The 21,249-nt window shown below is 54.6% G+C and overlaps 1 protein-coding gene across 9 annotated transcripts in view; it reads right to left on the bottom strand.

Annotated features, from left to right (window-relative positions):
• The window catches only part of NLRC5 (NLR family CARD domain containing 5), an 81,622-nt gene that overhangs the window by 14,825 nt on the left and 45,548 nt on the right, over nucleotides 1-21,249 (bottom strand). For 7 of the 9 annotated variants that reach the window (XM_032854412.1, XM_032854414.1, XM_032854413.1 and 4 more), the window contains 16 exons: nucleotides 20,901-20,969; nucleotides 19,947-20,030; nucleotides 19,439-19,522; nucleotides 17,840-17,929; nucleotides 17,022-17,066; nucleotides 16,011-16,100; nucleotides 15,035-15,118; nucleotides 11,464-11,547; nucleotides 8,649-8,738; nucleotides 8,396-8,458; nucleotides 5,571-5,657; nucleotides 5,192-5,275; nucleotides 4,442-4,531; nucleotides 4,012-4,077; nucleotides 2,225-2,308; nucleotides 2,055-2,138 (listed from right to left, as the gene is read on the bottom strand). In XM_032854412.1, coding sequence (XP_032710303.1) covers nucleotides 2,055-2,138; nucleotides 2,225-2,308; nucleotides 4,012-4,077; nucleotides 4,442-4,531; nucleotides 5,192-5,275; nucleotides 5,571-5,657; nucleotides 8,396-8,458; nucleotides 8,649-8,738; nucleotides 11,464-11,547; nucleotides 15,035-15,118; nucleotides 16,011-16,100; nucleotides 17,022-17,066; nucleotides 17,840-17,929; nucleotides 19,439-19,522; nucleotides 19,947-20,030; nucleotides 20,901-20,969 — 1,278 coding nt within the window. The remainder of the gene's footprint in view (nucleotides 1-2,054; nucleotides 2,139-2,224; nucleotides 2,309-4,011; nucleotides 4,078-4,441; nucleotides 4,532-5,191; nucleotides 5,276-5,570; nucleotides 5,658-8,395; nucleotides 8,459-8,648; nucleotides 8,739-11,463; nucleotides 11,548-15,034; nucleotides 15,119-16,010; nucleotides 16,101-17,021; nucleotides 17,067-17,839; nucleotides 17,930-19,438; nucleotides 19,523-19,946; nucleotides 20,031-20,900; nucleotides 20,970-21,249) is intronic. The other 2 variants (XM_032854411.1, XM_032854416.1) reach the window with 2 other exon arrangements.

Here is a 21,249-nt window from a genome sequence, read left to right on the forward strand (position 1 = left end):
CTGAGATAAAGCCCCACGTTGGGTTCTCCGCTCGGTGGGGAGTCTGCTTCTCTTTCTCTCTCTCTCTCTCCTTCTCTGTCCTTGTACCTCACTTGTGCTCTCTCTCTTGCTTACTCACTCTCAAATCAATAAACAAAATATTTTGAAAAAAAAGAAATAGGAAGACAGAGATTCAAGAAAAATCTATTAAAAGTTAACGACAGTTGTTTAGATGGTAGAATTCTCACGAGTGGTTTCTCCCCTTCTTCCTTAGTTTCCAATATTTTTCCGGACTTTCTACAATGTGCGTGCATTAATTTAGAAGCAGGAAAAAAGAGAGTTGTTTAAGATATTTCTGCTTTTGAAGTTATGTTGAGTTTTTTTTCTTTTTCAAAGTACTATTTTCTTATGTTCATCTGGATTTTCCACAAATCTCTACGACGAGGACGGATTATTTTTAGAGTATGAAAAGTTTTATTTTAAAGCGTTATTTTGGGTAAGCCAGCAATGCTGGGTAGATACCCACAAGAACTGAAGGCAGAGACACAAAGAGGTATCTGGACACCACGGTCGCAGTAGCATAAAGAACCACAGACAAAAGGTGGAACCACCCAAGGGTCCACGGATGGACGGACGGATGGATCAATGGAACATGGTGTCTATGTACAAAGCAACATCAGTCAGCCTGGAAAAGGAAGGAAATTCTGATGTCTGCTTCAATGGGGATGAACCCTGAGGCCGTGATGCAGAGTGACACAAGCCAGTCACAGGACAAATCCTGCCCGATCCCACTGAGATGGGGTCCCTAGAGCAGCCCCAACTGTGGATTCAGAAGGAGAATGGTGGCTGCCGGGAGCTGGGGGAGGGGGAAGCGAGGTTGTGTGTCATGGGAGTGAAGTTTCAGTTTTCCAAGAAAAGAGCTGTAGATGCAGAATGATGAGGCTGCATTTAACACTCCTGAACTGTAGCCTTGAAGATGGTTAGGAGGATAGATTTTGTTAGGTCGGTTGTACCACAACTGAAGGAGAACAGCATCTGGGACAGCCACGAGACCTCACCGGCCTCCTCACTGGCTGTGCTGAGACGGGCTGAGCCCCGGCCATGAACTCAGGGTTTGGGACCCAGATATGTAACTGAGTCTCATGGAGCCTTCGGGTCTAAGTTCCATTCCGGGAAAGTTAGGGGTTTAGAGGAACGAACGCAGTGACGTCAGGAGGAAGCTACCAGATAGAGTAGACTTAGAGTCCTAAAAGCCATCACTACTCCACGCCAGTGTGCTGCTTGACTGGCTCCTGAGTCCGACGTACCAGCTGCCCCATTTGGGGACAGTGGGACCTTTTAGATCGGACTGGATCTGATTCTCCTGGGAATCCTCATTCAACCGTGATTGTGGGCAAAAGGTCCTTGTTTTTTTAAAATTCGTGGTGAAATGTCTAGGAGGCGTGTTTTACGAGATCTATAACTTGAGGACAATTTAGCCAAAAAAAAAAAAAAAAAGAAAAAAATGAAAAGATGAAGCAAGCATGAAGAACCCTGAACAACCATGAAGCCCAGGGGCTCAGGACAGGAGTCTCTCTACTGCTGGTAACTTCTCTGCTTTTCTGAAAAATTTATTTTCTATTTATTTATTTGCTTTGTGATTTAAATTCACGATAGTTGACTTACAGTGTATTACTGTTTCAGACACAGAGTTTAGTGATTCTTCAGGGGCCTAGAACACCCAGTGCTCATTCCATCCCATGCTCTCCTTAATGCCTGTCACCTAGTGTCCCCGTTCTTCCTTCCCCCTCCCCTTCAGCAACGCTTTTCTGGAAGTTTTAAAATGATCCCCGTGAGCAGGCACACCTGGCATCTGCTATGTTATTGCTGACCTCAGCGGGGTGTCCTCTGCGGGTTCTTGTTTTTCTTCAGTGCCCAAGGAGACGCCCCACCTCAAGGAGGGCAGCCTCTCCGTGGGCCTGAAGGGGTTTCTGGGGCTAAAGGCAGGGTCCAAGTGGCAGGATTGGGTACGGGATGTGGCTGGGGGCACGATCCTGGGGGAGACCCATTCTCCAGGGCCCTGAGCGAGACAGTACCTGAGACTGAACAGCCCCACCGGCCACCTCAGCAGACTCAGCAGTCGTGTCAGCTGCTCCAGGCCCAGGCAGCACCGGGTCAGCCTGGGGACAGAGGTCCGTTACCGGGGTGGCTCTCACTGGGAGTCCCCGCCCCTCCCCCGCTCCCGTGGGTGGGCCCGGCGACTCACGTGAGAGCCGTGAGCTTTAGGGCCTGGTTCAGGCCAGTGGCCAGTCTGGACACATGCTCTGGCCCGAAGTTGCACTGGCTCAGCCTGCGGGCATGGGGGAAGGGGCAGAGCCCAGGTGAGGCCTGCTGGAGCTCCTGGGGCTGCTGTCCTGCCTCCTCCCATCTCCCCTAGGGCCGGCAGGGCGCCCCACACTGAGGGCAAAGTTTGGAATCAGGGCCTGAGAACAGGCCCACGATGCAGCTCTGGCTCTGGGAGCTTCTATCTCTTGAGAGAGATCACACCGCCCACTGGCAAGAAAGGGCAGGTGTGTCCGTTATTGAGCCCGGACTCCATGCTACCAGGCCCTGGGCCAGCGTCTGGGTAACTGGAGGAGCTTGCCTTATACACAGCATCTCATGCAATTCCAACCATGTCATTTACGGGCGGAATCCGGTTTCAGTCCAAGTCGGCCTGACCCCAGGCCCAAACCTCTGCTGCGGCCCTCCTCCCCCGTACCCCTTTACTGCAGGCTCCCTGGGAGGGACGAGGCCTGGAATTCCCGCTGGGGCCCCACACTCCTGGCACTGTGGCCCTGGGTGGCCTGCAGACGGGCCTCACAGAGCCGGTCATTGTCATGGGACAGGGCGCTAGGGGACTTCCACGAGGCTGACATTTCAGCTGGGTAGGAAGGATTGGGAGACGTTTATCTTGGCAACTACAGGGAAGAGAGCGTCGGGCTGAGTGCCGGGCAGGAGGGAAGTTTCATCGGGCAGTGCGTGTTCAGTGAGTAAGGAGTGAAGGTCCCTTGGGCTGAATGTGTGTGTGCATGTGTGTTATGGGTGTGTTGTGGGTGTGTATGTGTGTGTTCCGTGGATGTGTGGGTGTGTATGGGTGGTGTGTGTACGGTGTGTGGGTGTGTGTGAGTTGTATACATGCATGTGGAGTGTGTGCGTTATGTGTGTGGTGGGGTGGGGTGTGGTGTATCTGTGTACGATTTTGGGGGGGCTGAGGAGGACCATGATAGGAAGTGGCACCCAGATCAGACTGAGGGAGGAGACCAAGCTAGACCAAGCGAAGGAATCTGAAACTGATCCTTAGGGGCAATGGGGAGCCACGGGAGGGCTTAGCACGCTGGAGTGACACCGTCCCAAGTGTGCTGGGAAGATCCCTCTGGGTGCCATGAAGTGAAGGGATTGGAGGAGGGCTGGCCAGAGGCAGGGGCCTAGTTCAGAGGCCATGACCACAGAGGAAGAAAGACATACAGAGGAAGTGACCCGAGGTGGTGGTGGTTAGGCTGAGATAGAGAACACCCCAGGCTCCCAGCAACTGACACAGGGCTCAAGTGAACCAGGCCCTTGCCAGATCCTTTGTACATATCGACTCCTTTAAGCCTCGTAATAACACTAAGAGCCAGGTCTTAACTATTATTACCCTTTTACAGATGAAGAAGTGAAACACAGAGAAGTTAAGTCACTTGTTCAAGGTCACACACCTGGCAAATGGTAGAGCTCGGATTTACCCCCAAGTGGCTTGATTCTGAGCTCTTAACCATGATACTCAGAAGCCTCCAGGCTTAGAGTTTAGCCAAGGCTAAGAGGTACCCCTGAACGTGAAGGCTGGCCTAAGGATTGGGGGTGTGGGCGTGTCGGGAGCAGATCTGCGGGCGGCAAACCCAGGCAGTGAACGTGAAGCAGGGTGTCCAAAGGAGGAAAGGGCCGAGAGAAAAAGGAGGCATGGAAGCTGCCCTAGGGTCAGTCTCCTCTTCCCCACTCCCACCCCTTGACCCCACACCCCAGACCAGGACTTACCTGAGGGTCTTCCCGGCCTCCTCCTGTCTGGAGAAGTGGATCCAGAAGCTCTGCTCAGAGCCCAGGCTGCGGAGAGAAGGGTGTGGGGAAGCCGGAAGCCCAGCTTCCAGAGCCCTAGACACCAGGGGGTGCAGGAGGGAAGGGGGCTGGGCCCACAGAGACAAGGGTGGGTGCAGAAGGCGAGACCACAGGAGACCCCCCCCAACCCATTCTGTGAGGACACTGAATCCTGGCCTTTTCCACTCGGTGACCTCCCCGGTCCCCATGTTACCCAGGCCTCAGAGGATGAAAACCATGGTCCTCCATTCAGGGAACCCTGAGACTCAGAGAGGGCCAAGTCACACAGTTGCCCCAAGTCACACAGACAGAGGACTGCTAAGCACGGCAGTCTTGCTTCTCCCCGCCGTGAGCAGTGGCACTGATGTCTTACTTCACAGAGGCCTCCTGGACGCGTGGGCAGGAGGGGAGAATCTTCACCAGGCCCAGGACACTTTCTAGGGAGATGCTGTTGTGACTCAGGCTGGAAGAGAAATGAGGTTCAGGATGAGTGGTGGGTAGAGGCAGCACCTCAGGGCAGCCCTGCCCAGTCCCCCTTGTCTCCTCTCCTCTGGTTGTCATCTCTGGGAGGACAGTCCTCAATGTCCAAGCGTCCACTCTCCCGGAGCACACATTGAGGTCCAGAGCAAGGCCAGAGGGCACTCTCCCCAGATGGGCAGTACGGGCACCCGGCCCTGTGTCCTCAGGAGCTGCACCCACTGCGGCTGACACAGGCTTGGCGGGGCCAGGCTAACAGCTCAGGGGCTCAGGGACATCCAGAGTCCAAAGCTCAGTTGCCTAGCAAGCCGCTGTATCTGGGCTCTGGTCGCTAGTCTCCCAGATCACCTGGGAGATCGGCTGAGAATATGGGTGACTTCCCAGGGACCCTCCCTGCTGTGGGGACATCTCTAAATCTGTGTCCTGCAGATTTAGTCAGAGGGGCTTCAGGGACAGGAGGGACTAGAAGCCAGGACAGCTGAGACCCTGGGTCAGCGGGTTAGCCACTGTCATTTCCCCGTCCCAAAGTCAGCCTGGGTCACCATGCTGTAGTCACAGCCTCTCCTGGATGTCTGGTGGGAGCTCTGCCTAGCGTGGGGGCGGGGGCTCTTCCTCCTGGCTGTCCCCCAGGCTGCTCTTCACTTACTCAAGCGAACCGGAGACAGGCAACTGAGGCAGACATTCCAGAAGGCACCTGAGCCCGTCATCACCCAGCATGTTGGCTGAGAGGCTGCAAGAGGCAAGAAGAAGAGGTCGTCAGCAGTTCGATGTGCCCTCCAGCCAGAGACCGTTCTCCACAGTCCCCATCACCGCGACTGGAGACCACCATGCCCACCCCCACCGCACCGTCAGCGCCGGCACCCCAGAACAATCGCCTGGGGACACAACAGCTCTGCACTGCCCCCATCGGGTGCTGAGGACCTGCACACACGCACACGCGCGCGTGCACACACACCCACCCCCCTCCGGTGCTGCCCAGGCATGTGCTCCTGTGCTCCTCTCCCTCCTCCCACACCCCAACTTACTCCAGCTCGTTGAGGTCTTCACATTTGCTCAGCAACCAACACAGCGGCTCCACGTGCTCTTGACTGAGGCCACAGCCCGTGAACCTGCTGGAAGAGGGGCAGCAAGCCCGGGGGTGGGGGGGTTGCTGAGCCACTCAAACCTGCTCGGCCCACCCTGGCTTGTCCTGGGTGTGGCCTCCAGCTCCCATGGGACCTCAGCCAAGGCTGGATTCTATGGAACTCTCTGTCATCCACCACTTTCCCCTCCGGCACAGCAGATCCCACCTGGCACCCCCTGGGCTCCTTCTGGGGACGTGGTTCTCAGACAGGGATCCCAGCCGCACCCACATCACTTGGGAACTATTTCAGATGCAAATTCTATTCTAGAACTGGGCCCAGACCTACTAAATCAGAAACCATAGGGCCAAGGATCTCTTGGTGGTTGATTCAAGCTCAAGTTGGACAGCTCCAGCCCTGGGGGTCACGTTAATGAACAGACATGCGGGGTGGGGAGGGAGAGAAGAAGTGTGATGCCTGCTCTTGCCTTTGACATTGGAATTGAGGTGAAGGGGATTCAGAGATACCAACTTCCAGTTACAAAATAAGTCAAGGGGATGATGTAAAGCATAAGATGAAAAGTAGAGCATCGTGAATATAGTCAACGATACTGTAATAACATTGTACGGTGACAGACGGCGACTGTCCCCATCATGGCGAACAATGCCTAACGCACAGAGCTGTCCAACCATTAGGTTGTACATCTGCAACTAACATAATGTTGCAGGCCACCTCTACTCTAATAAAAATGAATAAATAGCCACACACAGATTTAACAGTAAATCTGTCTTTGGAAGGTCTAAATTAAGACTACACAGTAAGGTAAAAGAAGGACCTATAATCACCAGCTAACAACTGAAAAAAAACAAAAACAAAAAGAAACCCCCAAAAAACAGGGAAAAAGAGGAAGAATCTTAAAATCAGAAAGTACCTAAAAATCAGTATCTCGAATTTTTTTTTTAAGATTTATTTATTTGACAGAGAGAGAGATCACAAGCAGGCAGAGAGGCAGGCAGAGATAGAGAAGGGGAAGCAGGCTCTCTGCTGAGCAGAGAACCCAATGTGGGGCTCGATCCCAAGATCCTGGGATCATGACCTGAGCTGAAGGCAGTGGCTTAACCCACTGAGCCACCCAGGTGTCCCAGTATCTCAAATTTTTAATTGTTGTTCCTCTCCTTCCTGATTGTCCCCCATTCCCAAATTCCTTATTATACTATTATTTACTTCCTATTTTTAAATCCGCTCATTCTTTTCACTGGATGCATTTATTGCAAAAGGAAACCTCATCATTCGCTCAGGTGGAAAAGGGGCATGGATGCCACAAACAGACCACAGGGATAAGGACGTGTGAAATGAAAGCCAAATATCATCCTTAAGTTTGAGCCAGAATGTCCTGGCTGACGGCTCTCCCCCTTGATTAAGAACGGGACTCAGCAAGTGTTAGAACTGCGCTGAAGTCAGGCCAACCCCCCACCCAGACTTCCTCTTGGCCTTAATCAGATTGAGAATCAAAAAGGGAATAATGACCTCACGAAGGGACTCGGGTGATGTTGTACTACCATACTTGTGCCCAACCTCCTGAAAAATCCTCTCATCCTGGTCTCTGTCCTGCATTTTGGAAACTGTGGGCTTAGAAACAATCCGGGCATTCTAGAAGTCAGGGGTAGCATTGGCCTCGGGCAGGAGGTGGGAAACTATGGCCCAGGGCCGCCTGGTTTTTGCAAGCTAAGAATAATTTTTTCCATTTTTCCAATGGTGGAGAAAAAAAATGAAAAGGCGACTTTCTGACACACGCACGACACACAAAATGTCAGTCTCCACGTCTATAAATGTGTCTTACCAGCACGGCGGGGGGGCATGGGGGCATTGCTTTACCTACTGTCCGCACTGCTTTCAAGCTACAATGCCGGGGTCGAGTGGCTGTCAGAGAGATCGTGTGGCCTGCAAACCGCAAACTCCTTCCAATCTAACCTTTACGGGGAAAAGTCTGTCTGCCCTGGGCTGAGGAGCACAGTGGAATGGCCTGGGTTCGAGTTCCGATGGCCCCCTTCCTGCTGTGGGATCACAGCCATGAGGCATATGGGACACAATGTGCAGAAGGCTCTAGAATGGCGTCCTGCAGATATTCAACATATCTTGATTCTCCTATTTATTGTGACTTCACAGCTGAGGAGGCTGAGGCCGACGAGAGAAGGGTCTGGTCGGAGGCCTCTTGGCGAGCCAGTGGCATCCGCCCCCAGAAACGTCATCTCTGCAGGCGAAGGTTGCCCTCCACCCCATTATCCTGCCTCTGGGGCAGCACCTCCTCCCTGTCACCAGGCAGCCACGGAGCACGGGTCCGGGAGCCAGCTGGGCAAGGACACCCGTGTCTGGGAGTGCGACCTGCTTTACACATCGTCTCGGTTAATCCTTGCAAACAGCCTGCGATATGCTGGCTCCCTTTTCTGCTGCGGAAGCCGCGGAACACAGAGGTTAAGGGACTCGTGCAAGGGGCCAGGCCCCATGGAGCTGGGATTAAAGCCCGGTGGGCCTGTTAAAAAGTCATTTTCCTTGGACCAGGCCCGTGAGCTCTGGCCTAGTCTAACAGGTCCTCCTTATGTGCCTTTGCCAAAGCCCGGCCCTCTCTGGACCTCTGCTTCTTCATGTTGAAGGAAACAAGGCTCCCTGCTGGGTCCTTTCAAGGAAATGGCCCACGGGAGGCGAGCTGTACTCTACTCTAGGCATCCAAGAGGAGGGTCTACTTGTCCCCAGTACCTACCAGCTGCCTGGGCACGGTTTCAGGGACTTACCCACAGCACTCGCCTTCCCGCTCCTCGCTGGACCTGAAGTGCAGGGTCACGTGACACAGGGACCTGGAGCAGACAGCACCTGAGTCAGCCGCCCTTGGCCACAGCCTCAGGATGCCCCCGGGGGCAGGCACCCCTTCCTGCAGAAGCCATGCCCCTGACTTGGGTCCTACCGCCTCCACCTGGCCCCTGTCCACCCACCAGACAGGGCACAACCCTCCAAGGCTAGAGCCGGTTGTCCTAGGGTGATGCCCACCTGAGATCCACCTTCCGAACCCGTGGACACAGGCTGAAGAAGTCGGCCAGCAGGAGGGGGCTCTTCGGGGACAGCCTCGTCTGGCTTAGCCTGAGAAGGAAAGGAGCGGGGCCTTATGTAGGCAAGTTGGAGCCAAGCCAAGAGTGGGCAAGTAGCCTGGATGGGCCGCGGAGGGGAAGGAAAGGGAGGTCAGCAAGGCAGTAAGAAGGCAGGCAGGGACTCAAGGGGGAAAAACAGAGACTTCAAGTCGAGCAGACCTAGGTTTGAGCTCCAGTTCTGCTTACTGGCTGTGTGTCCTTGGAAGAGTCACTTAACCTTTCTGAGACTCAGCTTCCTTACCTGGAAAACAGGACTACCTGTGGGATACCTTCCTCTAGGGTGTGGTGAGGACTTAAATACATCAAGTTGGTGTACTGCCTAGCGTGATACCCGTGATACCCATGCTCGTTTTATGATTATATTGTTTCTGGCCCCAAGCACAGACTTAACAGCTTTGCTCCTCCTGACAGGGAGCGGGAAGTTTTAGGCCCTTGGAGCAGTTTCTCAACCCCAAATCCGGGGCTAGTTATCTATCAGATTTGGGGCTAGATAACTCGTTATTGGGGCTGTCCAGTAGGGTGTTCAGCGACATAGCAGACCTCTACGCATTAAACTCATTCGTAATTCTCCCTGTCCCTGTCCACTTTACACTGCCGCAACAACTAAAAAGGTCTCCACGGCCATGTATCACTGGGGAACAAAGTGCCCCCCAGCTGGGAACCACTGTCTTAGCGAAAGTGAGATGGCTCTGTCTTGCCCTTGGAGGTGTCCTTTGCCCCTCCACTTCCCTCGCCCCATAAACCCTCCTCCACTTGTCTTGTCCATTCTACTCTCAAGACGCATCCTGAATCAACCTGCTTCTGCCCCAGCCCCACCAAGCCCGGACCCACCATCTCCGGCCCTACACAGCCTCTTCCCTGCTCTCATTTCCACGCTTTTCCCCCAACCCGTTCTCTACTCAGCACCCTGACTGAGCTTTTCTTTCTTTTTTTTTAAGATTTTATTTATTTATTTGACACAGAGAGAAAGAGCAGGGGGAGCAGCAGGCAGAGGGAAAGGGAGAAGCAGGCTCCCCGCAGAGCAGAGAGCCAGACATGAGGCTTGATCCCAGGACCTTGGGATCACAACCCGAGCTGAAGGCAGATCCTTAACCAATTGAGCCACCCAGGTGCCCCCCAAACTGAGCTTTTGAAAACACACATCACAGGGGTGCCTGGGTGGCTTAGTCCATTAAGTGTTTGCCTTCTGCTCAGATCATAATCCCGGGGTTCTGGGATCAAGCCTGCTTCTTCCTCTCCCTCTGCCTGCTGCTCCCCCTGCTCATGCATGCGCGCGCTCTCTCTCTGTCAAATAAAAAAATCTTTTAAAAAAAGAAAAAAGAAAAAGAAAACACACATCACACCTCTTGTCTTTCAAGTCCCCCTGGACAAAAATCCCAAACTCCTCCCCATGGCTCCCAGGCCATGTGTGACCCGGCCCAGGTCCCTCTCTCCACCTCCCCTCCTGCCATAGTGCCCTTCTGGCTGTTCCTCGACCCTACCAAGTTCAATCTTGCCTCAGGGCCTCCTACATGCTCTTCCCTCTGTTTGGAATGCTGTTCCCTGCTCTTCACAAGCCTGGATCCTTTTCGTCCTCCAGGTCGAACCTTAGCATCCCTCCTCAGAGGCATTCCCTGATGCCCTCACCTTTGCAGGCACTCTTTTCCACATCACCTAGACAAATACCTTATCACTGTCTGAATTCGTCTTACTTGCTTATCGTCCAGCTACCTCTATTACAAGGTGAGCTCCAAGATGACGAGGACTTACTCTTTTCTCCTCATGCCTGGCTGTGTCTCCAGCCCCCCAAACAGTGTATGGATTGAGTAGTACAAAGCATGAGCCCGAGTGAGGGGCAGGCTGGCCACCTCATTCCAAAGACAGAAGAGATTTAGGGGCTGTGTGACGTGGGCACGGAGAAGTCCTTCACTGGTCCGGGGCTTCCCACCTGGTCATTTTAGCCTGCCACTTTGTATGTTCAAAGGAGCCACTCCCGTTGGGGGGGCCGTGCATGGACGCGAGCTCTGCCACATCTGCCCACCTCTGGAATGTCACACGGCTCCTCCGTCCCTTCCCAGTAGGACTCGGGGACAAGCAAGATCCCGGCTGCGAAGTGAGCTGCCTCGGGCGTCCCGGAGAGCCTTAGCCTTAGTACTTATGTTGCTGTTATTAACGGTATGATTTAATTTCCCGTTGTATTTTTCCATCCCAGCTGCAGCTGCTTACCCCCTGCTGGAAGAGTATTTAAAGTAAATCCTTTTTAAATTCTAACCAGTCTGCACTGAAATTAGAAAGTGGAGTTTTAAATACTTTGGAGGATGCTGCTTCAGTTCCCCTTTGGCGGAGTTAGACGGTGACCTTTAAAAACTGGCGTGTGACACAGACACCACCTACATCTGTCAAGTCCCTTTCGAGGAGCTGGTGACCTTTCCATGGGTGAGAAGTACGACAGCCCATTTGCCATAGCCCCTCTGTTCCTCGACGTGCCCAGAGAACACCTGTCTTGTTGGAGCCCCAGCCCTGGGGGAGGGGTTGGGGAACAGGAGTCCCATTTCACAGATGAGGAAACTGATCACATAGCACCCACCCCCACACACACCCCAAGGTGAGAGAGGTATTAGGGAAGAGCTCCCAGATAAAATAAAAGCCCAAGAAAAATGAGTGGCGGGGAAGGAGAGGACGGCTTTGCAAGCTAAGACCTTCAGCCTAGCATAGGGAGATGGGGGAAATGGTCTTACTGCAGCAGGCTGAGCTGGGGGAGCCGGGCTAGGTGGTGCAGCAGGGTCTCCAGGCTCTGGTCACTCAGGACCTCACAGGACAATCTGTGAAAGAAAGCATCCGAATGAGGCAGGGGAGCCTTGGGGAAAGCTAGGAGTGCACCCTCGCAGCCAGAGCCCTCTGGACTGGAGCTGTCCAACACGCTCCCTTCAAACGCCGGGCCCTTGCGTTATCATTAAGGCTGGAGGAAAACGAAGGTCACACAAGTCTGGAAAGTGCTGGTTAAGCCAAACGAAATTGTTTTCCTTTGCGGCAGGACGTCTCAGAGTTTGAGTACGCTGCTGGGCATTGTGACTTTCCCAGGGAACTCTTAATACTTTTCCCCGAATGTCACAGACTCACGGGAGCATTATCTCGAGGGCCCTGGAGATGGGCGCTGTGCAGAAGACACTTGTTAGGAAGAGCATGACACCTTGACCCACGGTGAGATCAATGGCGGCCACTCGGCCCATAGCCGGTCAGCAAAGGGGCCGAGGTGCAGGTTAGCTGGGGTCTCGGGTTGTCCGTCAAAACCAGACCAACCAGCTGATCGCTTGTCAGGATAATCTGTCAGAACCCAGCCCACTTGGGAGAAACTGCCGACATCCACCCTTTGGGGTCTGCTTGGGCTGCAGACCCGGGACCAGTAGAGTGTCTAAGCACCCTGCGACATATAGAGCTTCTGCAGGGGTCTGGAGCAACCTCCCCACTCCCAGAGGCTTTTGAGCTGTGTCTTCCTTGTGCCTTCTCCCCTTCTGCCCTTTGCTGTCCCTGTTCCTGTCCCACCAGTCCCCCAGTACACAGTGTCATGACCTCTGGTTGGGTCAGTGTGGGCTTGACACTTTTTTTTTTAAGGCAATAATAGCAACTTATCATTACAACATCTCACATGGAATGCCGGCAGTGCCCAGGCAGAGCAGACCTGCAGTGGTAGAATTCAGGGAGGGGGCTGGATTCCCATCCCCTTCCCCAGCATCCGGTTACTGGAGTTCAGCATTAAGCACGTTGATAACAATATTCTGGTACGCAGTCCTGGCACTCTAAAGTTGGCAAAGTGCTTTCATGCTATTATCCTACTTTCTCCAGCCACAGCTGAGGGAGGGGTGCCCTCAGACCCCCATCTGTGCTCAGACCACCCAGCGCTGCCAGGGGCAGCTGACACAAAGCCTCCAGCTGCAGAAGGGGAGCCACAGCAGGCAGGGACGTCCAGCTGTATCTTTGTGCCCCCTCCAGGGCCTGGCCCGTGCCTGGTATATAGGAGGTGCTTAGCAGTTACACGACAGAAAAGCACTTTCTGCAGCACTGGCTCCCGCACTGCTGGAAGCGGCCTGGGCGTCCATCTCGACTCTAGACGGCTGCGGCTGAGGAGCCTGTGGCACATCTAAACTATGGAGGGTTAATATTAAAAGGCACAGATATGAAAAAATAAACGGGCATGAAGGAGGGCACATGATGTAATAAGCCCTGGGAGTTACATAAGACAGATGAATCACTGACCTCCGCCTCTGAAACCAGTAATACATTATGTTAATTACTTGAATTTAAATAAAAAGTATATATAGATAGATAGATAGAGAAACAAAAGACCCCCCCAAATATTTTAGGTCTGATAATGGTTTTGTGGTTATACTAAAAAAATAAACAGGGGTGCCTGGGTGGCTCAGCCAGTTAAGTGGCCAGCTCTTGGCTTCAGCTCAGATCATGATCTCAGGGCGTGAGATCAAGCCCCACTTCGGGCTCTGCGCTCAGCCCAGAGTCTGCTTCAGGTTCTTTTTCCCTCTCTCTCTCTCTCAAATAAGTAAATAAAACCTTTCAAAAAAGGGCACTTACTTCAAAATACTGTGTGTACGGGTGTGTGCTGGGACCACGGCATGGTAATTACTGAGGAAGGTAGACGGGAAGTGAGGGTCCATTCCACTACTCTCTCTGCTTTCATATATGCTCCAAAGTATCCATAATAGAAGTGTGGTTGGTTTTTTTTTTTTTAATTAAAAAGTAACTTCACAGTGGGGAAACCTGACAAACACTTCCTCGGCCAGGCAGTCAAGGTCAACATCAACAGTCCTAAGTCAACAGCATGCGCCTCTGAGATGGGGCGAGAAGCGTACTTCACTTCTGCAGTCTTCTTCCCCCAGACCCAGAACCCCAGTTTATCCGTCAGAAAAACATCAGATACACCCACACTGAGGGCCATTTTGCAAAGTATCTATTGAGTACGCCTCAAAGCTGTCAAAGTTAGGCAAAACAGAGACTGACAACCCGTCACAGACCAGAGAGGCTGAGAACATGACGCCTAAACGCCATGCGGGATCCTGGACGGGATGCTGGGTCAGAGAAAGGGTCTTAGGAGGAAAAACCGGGGACATCTGAGGAAAGCCTGGAGTGTGGTGAATGTAGCAAGCAAGGCCGGCTTCCCAGTCACGACAAACGGACCATGACGGGTGATACTAACCACGGGGGGCTAGGGGCGGAGGAACTCTCTGGACTAACTTTGCAACTTTTCTGTAAATTAAGCCTTAACTTATTCGAAAATAAGCGCTTATTTAAAAGTTCCTGGACTCCACATTCCAGGGAAGTCATGATGTACTGTCCTGAGACAAGAGCCAGCTGTGGAGATCTGACACAGTAAAATCCCATGTCTCATAATAACGTTAAAGCCTCCTTGTTCCGGGTCCCCATGTGCACGCACATGGAGAGAGGCACGGAAGGATGGACCCTGGGTGACCATAGATGAGCTGCTCGCAAGGGCCAGGAGGGCACCAGAGATGTGAGCGGGAAAGCAAGAACAATGACCGTTGTCATGGGAAAACTGCGTCAAGTGCAGCCAGGGAACACAGCGGGGTCTGTGGCTCTGAACAGGAAAAACCCATCATGTGCCTAGACCGGGGTGGGGGGTGGGGGACACTGGTCACGGGCCCAGTGACAACACGGACTGGATGTGGAGAAGGGCTGATTTAGGGGAGCGAGGCTTGTCTTGGATTTCTTTACTGTAAGGTAATTGTGATAAAGTGATAACCAGGAGGACAAAGGAAAGGCTGCCCATCTCTACAGGTGACAAAACGGAGGCACACCGCGTTAGAGCCATGTGCCCAAGGGCACCCAGCCCATTAGCTGGCTAAGCTGGGACTCCTGACTCCAGGTCGAGTCTCTGGTCACAGACCCTGGGGGTTCTGGCCTGGGTGAGTGGGTAACCAGGAGAGGGAGGCCGTGGGGGGGCCCTCAGAAGGGACATGCTCCAGCTATGGAGGCAGGCATGGGGGGGTGCTGGGTGGGGCTCCAGGGGTAGAGGGAGTAGACTGGGGCTCCCAGATGCCCCGAGTTGAGCAAATGCTGAAGAGGGAGCCCTGGGCCTAGCACAGCCTCTACTGGTAGAAGGGTAGGATGCCCTATCGGGACGCAAGGAGCCTGCTATAGGTAGGTGAGGGGCAGGGTAAGGCTCCAAGGGCTGGGGACCAGGAAGAACTCACCTGGCCTCTAACCAGAACGCTCCCACCCAAGTCACTGGGCAGATGCCCCCATTGTGCCCTCTAGGACTGTGCCCCCCTTACTTACTTGACTTCCAGAGGCCCTGGACACTTCTTCAGAGTCTCACAGAGGTGGGCGAGGCTCAGGGGTTCCAGCTGACACTGCCTGAGGCTAAAAGGGGGCAGCGGGCAGGGGCAGGGGGTCAGAAAGGGCCCAGGGTGTACAGCCCCAGGGGCTCTCCCCTTCTCTCTCCACCCCTCCTTCTCAATCTCCAGGCTGTAGGATCGTCCCCTCACAGGGCACGCTCTGCACCCCAAGTCCCCCCTACAGCCCGATCCCCACCACTAAGTGACGGTAAAGGCCTCCTAGTGCCTAGCTGCCCTCACTCCATTCCAGTGCCTCCCCACTGCCCTTGCCGGAGTCCGGGCCACCATTGTCACTTGCCTGGACCACTTTAACACCCTCCAATTCTGCTCTTGCCTCCCTGCAATACTTTTCCACTTACCAGCGGCTTATTTTTTAACTGTGCAAATCTGACCATGCTTCTCAGGCACTTAAGCCCCCTGTGGCTCCCTATTACTCTCAGGCTAAAAGCGAAGGGCCTTTTCCATGGCTTCTCTTGCCTCCACGGGCCCTGTGTATGCCAGCCACACTGAGGTGCCTCTCCAGAGCTAAACTTTCCCTCCTCAGGGCCTTCCTATGCCCAGGCTGACCCACCCGCCTAAGACATTCCTCCCACTTCTCTTCTGGATAATCCTGTTAGGGCCCCGGATGAGGCATCTCTCTTCCTAGGTGAGGAAATCAAGGCCCAGAGAGCGGAGGGGCCCAGCCACGGTCACACAGCCATGGCAGAGCTGGGATGTCTTCTGAAAAACAGCGTGGGATCTTTTCTCTGGGGAGAACACTGGGCCCAGCAGCCCCCTCAGCAGCCCTCATACTGGCCCCCTTTCTTTTCCTTCTCTCAAACTCTCTTCCCCCAGCCCCAGGCCCCAGGCTCTCCTCACTCCCCAACTCTTCACTGTATCATGGTTACCCCCCAAAAAGAAGTGGGTTAAGACAGTACCAGAGGCTCCTGGGGACGCAGCGCTGATGAAAGGCCGAGAACTGGGCTCCAGCTGGGAACTCTGGCAAGGACCCACCAGTCAATCGATCCCTTGAAGTGGGGAGACCATTTTTGAGAGGAAAGTTCGCAACACACACATGGGAAGACAAGACTCAGAGGTCAGGGCTGCAGGGGCCTAGGGACCATCAAGTCCCTCCCTATACAGATGCCAGAGTGAGAAAAGCTGGGAGCTTACACCTGTCTGGGTGGCAGCACCTGGTTAGGTCAGGGGGGCCAGGACAGAACCCCTCCTCCCTCTGATCATCCCCAGCCTTCCACTCTCTAGGCTTTGAGAACCCAGAGAGTGCCCAGAAATCGAGACCCTGGCCCAGGACGCAAGACCACCCTGGCCTTGGGCCACTCCAGCTTCAGGCAGCCCGGCTGGTCTGACAATGCCTCTACTGACACCTTAGCTGGGAAGGCCATCTGCCCAGCTGCCAAGCTCCCCAGCTGCACGTTAGGCTGCCCCTGGGCCTGCCAACCTCCCATGAGAGACCAGGGGGCCCGGCCCCACTAGGGGGCAGCTGGGAACATCTGTGCAGAAATGATGCCTTGTTTACTGCAAAGGTGTGGAAACTTTTTAAGAGCACCAACCGTTCTTGGCTTCTCGAACGCCATACCCAGAGTGTGAAGGGCGGTGACTCATATGAAGTCTGCAGAGGTCCCGAGGGGCAGAGGCTGGCCACCCTCCCTCCCACTCAGCAGCCCTGAGCGAGCACCTGTTCTGCCACACCCCCGCCATCGTGTCTCCCTCCCCAGTTGCCCTGCCTCCTTTCCGAACAGAGCTAAGTGGCCGTTTACTGTGAACTGATGGACACAGGGGCTCATCTGCAGAAGGGGTGCCAGACCTGAGTGGGTTACTCTAGGGCCAACAGTGGTCAGCGTGGGGCTGGGGTAGGGGGCACCTGTAGGAAATGGAGGCCAGGGGGAGGGGGAGCCCATCCTCCCCTCCTCGGAGCTTTCCCTTCTCACCTGCCTCTTCTGTCACCTCTCAGGACGACACGCTGGCTGTCAGAGCTGCAGAGAGGAGGCAGCCGTCTGAGAGAGACCAGATGGCCTGGCCACGGAGGGCCTGGACGGTGGCCCACACTCTCAGCAAATACAACAACGTACGACATACTAAGCATAATGACACGGACTGAGGCACATACAAAGCACACCACCACCGGGGCCTCCTTTCACGCTCACGATAAGGCTGTCAGATAAAGGGTATAGTCTTACTCCCCTTTGACAGATGAGAAAAATGGGCACAGAGAGGCCCAGTGACTGCTCAAAGCTGCACAGCAGGTTAAGTGGTGAGCCTGGATTTGAACTTGATCTATCTGTGCCCACACCTTCTGCTCTTGGAAGGAAAAAGTTGGGGGAAGGGGCAGACCCCACTGAAACCATGGCTCATATGCATGGCTTGGCCCCAGGCTGCCTGGCCAGGAGGCCTCCCTTCTATGTTCTTATCAGCTCCAGAAACCCCATGACTGAGACCAGTCCTCGGGCACCCAACCTCCATCAGGGAGCCGCAGGTTTCCATAAACGTCTCCCAGGAGGATCCAGAGCGTGAGTAAGGGAGAGTCGCTGGATCTCCATGGCAAACTTGGAGAGACAGCAGTGTCCTGAGGATACTTTCATTCATCGTCCATTCATTCATTCAGCAGACACCTACCACATGCTCATGGGGCCTAGTGCCACGCAGGACCCCAAGAGGCAACACTGTGAATGGGACAGACAAGGAAGCGCGGTGGGAGGCCATGGCCCGTGGGGTAGGGGGCAAGGAGGGGGCCCAGAACCATACTGACCTGATGTCCAAGTGAAAGAACCAAGGCAGAGTGGAGAAGCACGGGGTCAACATGAACACCGCATCCAGGGACAAACCGTTCTCACTGAGGCTGGAGAATCACAGGGGAGACGTTGATGGAGCTCACCTGAGACTCACAGACACCCTCTTTGTGGTCAGAGCCCAGGGCAGGGGAGGGCTGTCCCCGAGTCCTGATGACCCCCAGATGGCCAGAGGGTACCTCTTCTGACTCCCCATTGTACAGATGGGAAAATTGAGGCCCAGAAAGTGGCAAGGTCTTGCTCAAGGTTATGAGACATGTTGGCAACAGAGCTGGGATTAGAACTCTGGTTCTCTGGGTCTGCATGAAACTGGGGAGTGCTTTCAGGCCAGCACTGTGCCTCAGTTTCCCCACCTGAAGGTGGGGCCCAGTGCAAAATGAAAATGCAAGGCCCCTGTTCAAAAGGCAGGGACAAAGCTTTTCCTTTTTTCGGGTCTGTCAAGCTATCAGGGTGTTTTCTATTTGCCATTTAATGCCGCCCTCCTCTGGCACGGGCATTGGTAGGGGGGCGCAGATCTCTCAGGCCGGGGCTCAGATGATTCCTCAGTACTGAGAAAGCCACATAGGGATTTGCCCCAAGGCACCAATCTACATATAATTTGCCTGCAACGCCCACAAACGGGGCCCGGAACAGGAACAGAGGCAACCCCATCTCCCCAGATCCCCCAGAAAGACTGAGCAGGAAGGGGCCCTCAGGCTAGAACTCATTCTAAAGTTGTAGCCAAAACCAAAGCCCCCTACCACATTTGCGCATGTGCTCGCACACACACACACACACACACACACACACACACTTTAGGTGTTCCCTGAGAACCTGGAGCCCAGAGAGTTCATGGAACTTGCCTAAGGTCACACAGAGAACCTAATAGGTACGAGCTCTCTCCTCTGACTTTAGCCCCGAAGAACTTGGGAGGAGGAGAAGGATATGTGGGAGCCCAAAACACAGGGGCCTTCTAGCATCCGGAAACTCTGGTCTGTTGCAGGCAAAGTCTGGAGGCTCCTGGTCACCTCCCGGGGCTTCCCGCCTGCACTGAACATCTCCCCCTTCTCTGCTCTCCAGCTGCCCTGAGCATCCTGCCGGGGCGTCCTGTCTGGTACACATCCTCCCCAGCCAGCCTGTAGCCTAGCAACAGCCCCTCCCAGCAACCCAGGCCCAGAAGGGCTGCCAGTCATTAGGGTAGCTAACTAACAGTTAGCTAATGCTTCCCACCCAAGCTCGCATAGTCCCAAGTGGCCTGGGCCTCCCAGAGAGCCTGTGCAGAGCCACAAAGTCAGGTTCAGGAAGTAAAACCTTAGATCGGCAGCTGGATCACTGAGTCCCAGAGGCCAGTCTCTCTTCCTGAGACTCACCACAGCGAACTACCCTCTGTGAGCACTTCCCATGTGCCAGGGACGGGACTGGGTGATTGAGGTGTATTTTCTGATTCAATCTTTACAAAACCCCCAGGAAGGAATGAGACTGGACACAGAAGGACACACACACACACACACACACACACACACACGCACCCTCCTCCCGATGAGGACAAGCCTAGAGGCTTCGTCTAGTTGGCTACTTACTCTAAGGACTGCAGAGCTCCCAGCCCTGGGAGGAGCTGAGCCAGCTGGGCCACGCCTTCATCTCCCAAAGCGTTGCCTGAGAAGCTGGGAGGGGCAACAGGGAAAGCAGGTTAGCAGAGGGTGGGCACACCCGGCTATAGGAGCTCTGTGTCTCCACCTCTGTGGCTCAGTCACTCTGCTTCTCATGAAACTGGTACAGGGCCCTGGGCGACCAGGCCAGGTCTCAGCAGATCTCTCACGGGTCTGCTGGAGTTTCCCTCCTACCCAACTTCCATCCTGAGGCTCGTGACCCTTGGGGGGTCAGGGAGGGGCTTCAGAGGGGGTCATATGTGGGGACCTATGTTTTAGGCGGAAGGGCTACAACCCTGCCTGGACTCCCTTAGGGGTTCCTGATTGCAGCAGGGAAACACCGCTGATCACAATCTTTAAAAAAGTCAAAACAAAACCACACAGACAAACACCTGCCGCCTGTGAGCCCCACCCCCACCCCCCAGCAGCCGCCACTCACTCCAGCTGACTGAGGTGGCAGCTTCCTCTCAGCGCCCTGCAGAGCTGCTCTAGGTGCTTGGCCTGCAAGCCGCAGTGTGTCAGCCTGCAGAGGAGGAAGGGCGGCCCCTCAGAACAGAGGCAACAGCGGCCACCGCCCCCAGGCATGCAGGCAGAGAGGCTTGAAGAAGAGGGGCAGGGACGTGTCTGGCATCCAGAGAGACAGAGACGCACCAGCACACACCCAAGATTGCACAGGCAGCCGAGGGCCAGTCAGAGACACAGGGAGACCAAGATGGAGAGACACCGAGATGAGAGACAGCAGAGACAGATGCAGACACACGGACATGCACGCACGCTCGTGTGCTTATGCATGCAGGCATACATAGGGATGTGCACCTACACGCACACACACGTACCTACACACAGGTACCTACACACGTGCACCTACACACACGCACCTACACATGCATCCGCAAACATACACCTACACACACATGCACACATACCTACACACATGTACACAAGGGCACCTACACATGTGCACACCTACACACATGCACACACACCTGCACACACAGCACCAGGGGAGGACAGACAGACATGACAGAAGGGGCAGCAAGCAAAGACAGAGAAACAGAAAATACAAGAGAAATAAGGAACAGCAGAGACAGATTCAGATGGACACAGAGTAAGTGAGAAGCCAGAGCATCGACAGGAGCCCTGTAGGGGCTGAGCTCAGCCCCAGGATGAGGAAAGCAGGTGACACATGTCCCCATTCTCTCCATCCAGAGTCCCCACCCATCAGCTGCTGGAGGCCAGGAGAGCTAAGACAAGTGGGGGGTCCCCAAGGGGGGAAGGTGGGAGGCAGGGAAGCCAGACCACAACTCCTGGACAGGCAGGTTGTCTCCTCCAGGGAGCCCCTGGGGCTGGAGGCCTGTGACAGGCTTTGAGCAGAGGAAGGCCATCTCTGTACCTGATTGCTGCGGGGCGCGGGGGCGGCTCAGATGGCATCTGGTGCGTCAGGCTGACCGGCAGCGCAGTCCTGGAGGGACACATACCACGGCCGGGCTGAGCACACTCCCAGCCAGTCTCTGGCCTCAGCCTTACCACCCACCATTCATTCTTCACCCGAGGCCTGGAGACCCTGCTTCCCCCCGGGCTTCTTGGCGTCCCGGCTGTGTGACCCGGGATAAATCTCGCAGCCTCTCGCTGGGACAAGGTATGGACATGGCTTTAACATGGCATGGGCCAGAGGGAGCCAGAAGGTCCTGACCAAAATCAGAACTACGGGCCAAGTGATCTGCAGATCCTTGGGGTTTATG

This window comes from Lontra canadensis, unplaced genomic scaffold (assembly GCF_010015895.1).
Source record: "Lontra canadensis isolate GAN:19392208 unplaced genomic scaffold, GSC_riverotter_1.0 scaffold8, whole genome shotgun sequence".
Classification (NCBI taxonomy): Eukaryota; Metazoa; Chordata; class Mammalia; order Carnivora; family Mustelidae; genus Lontra; species Lontra canadensis.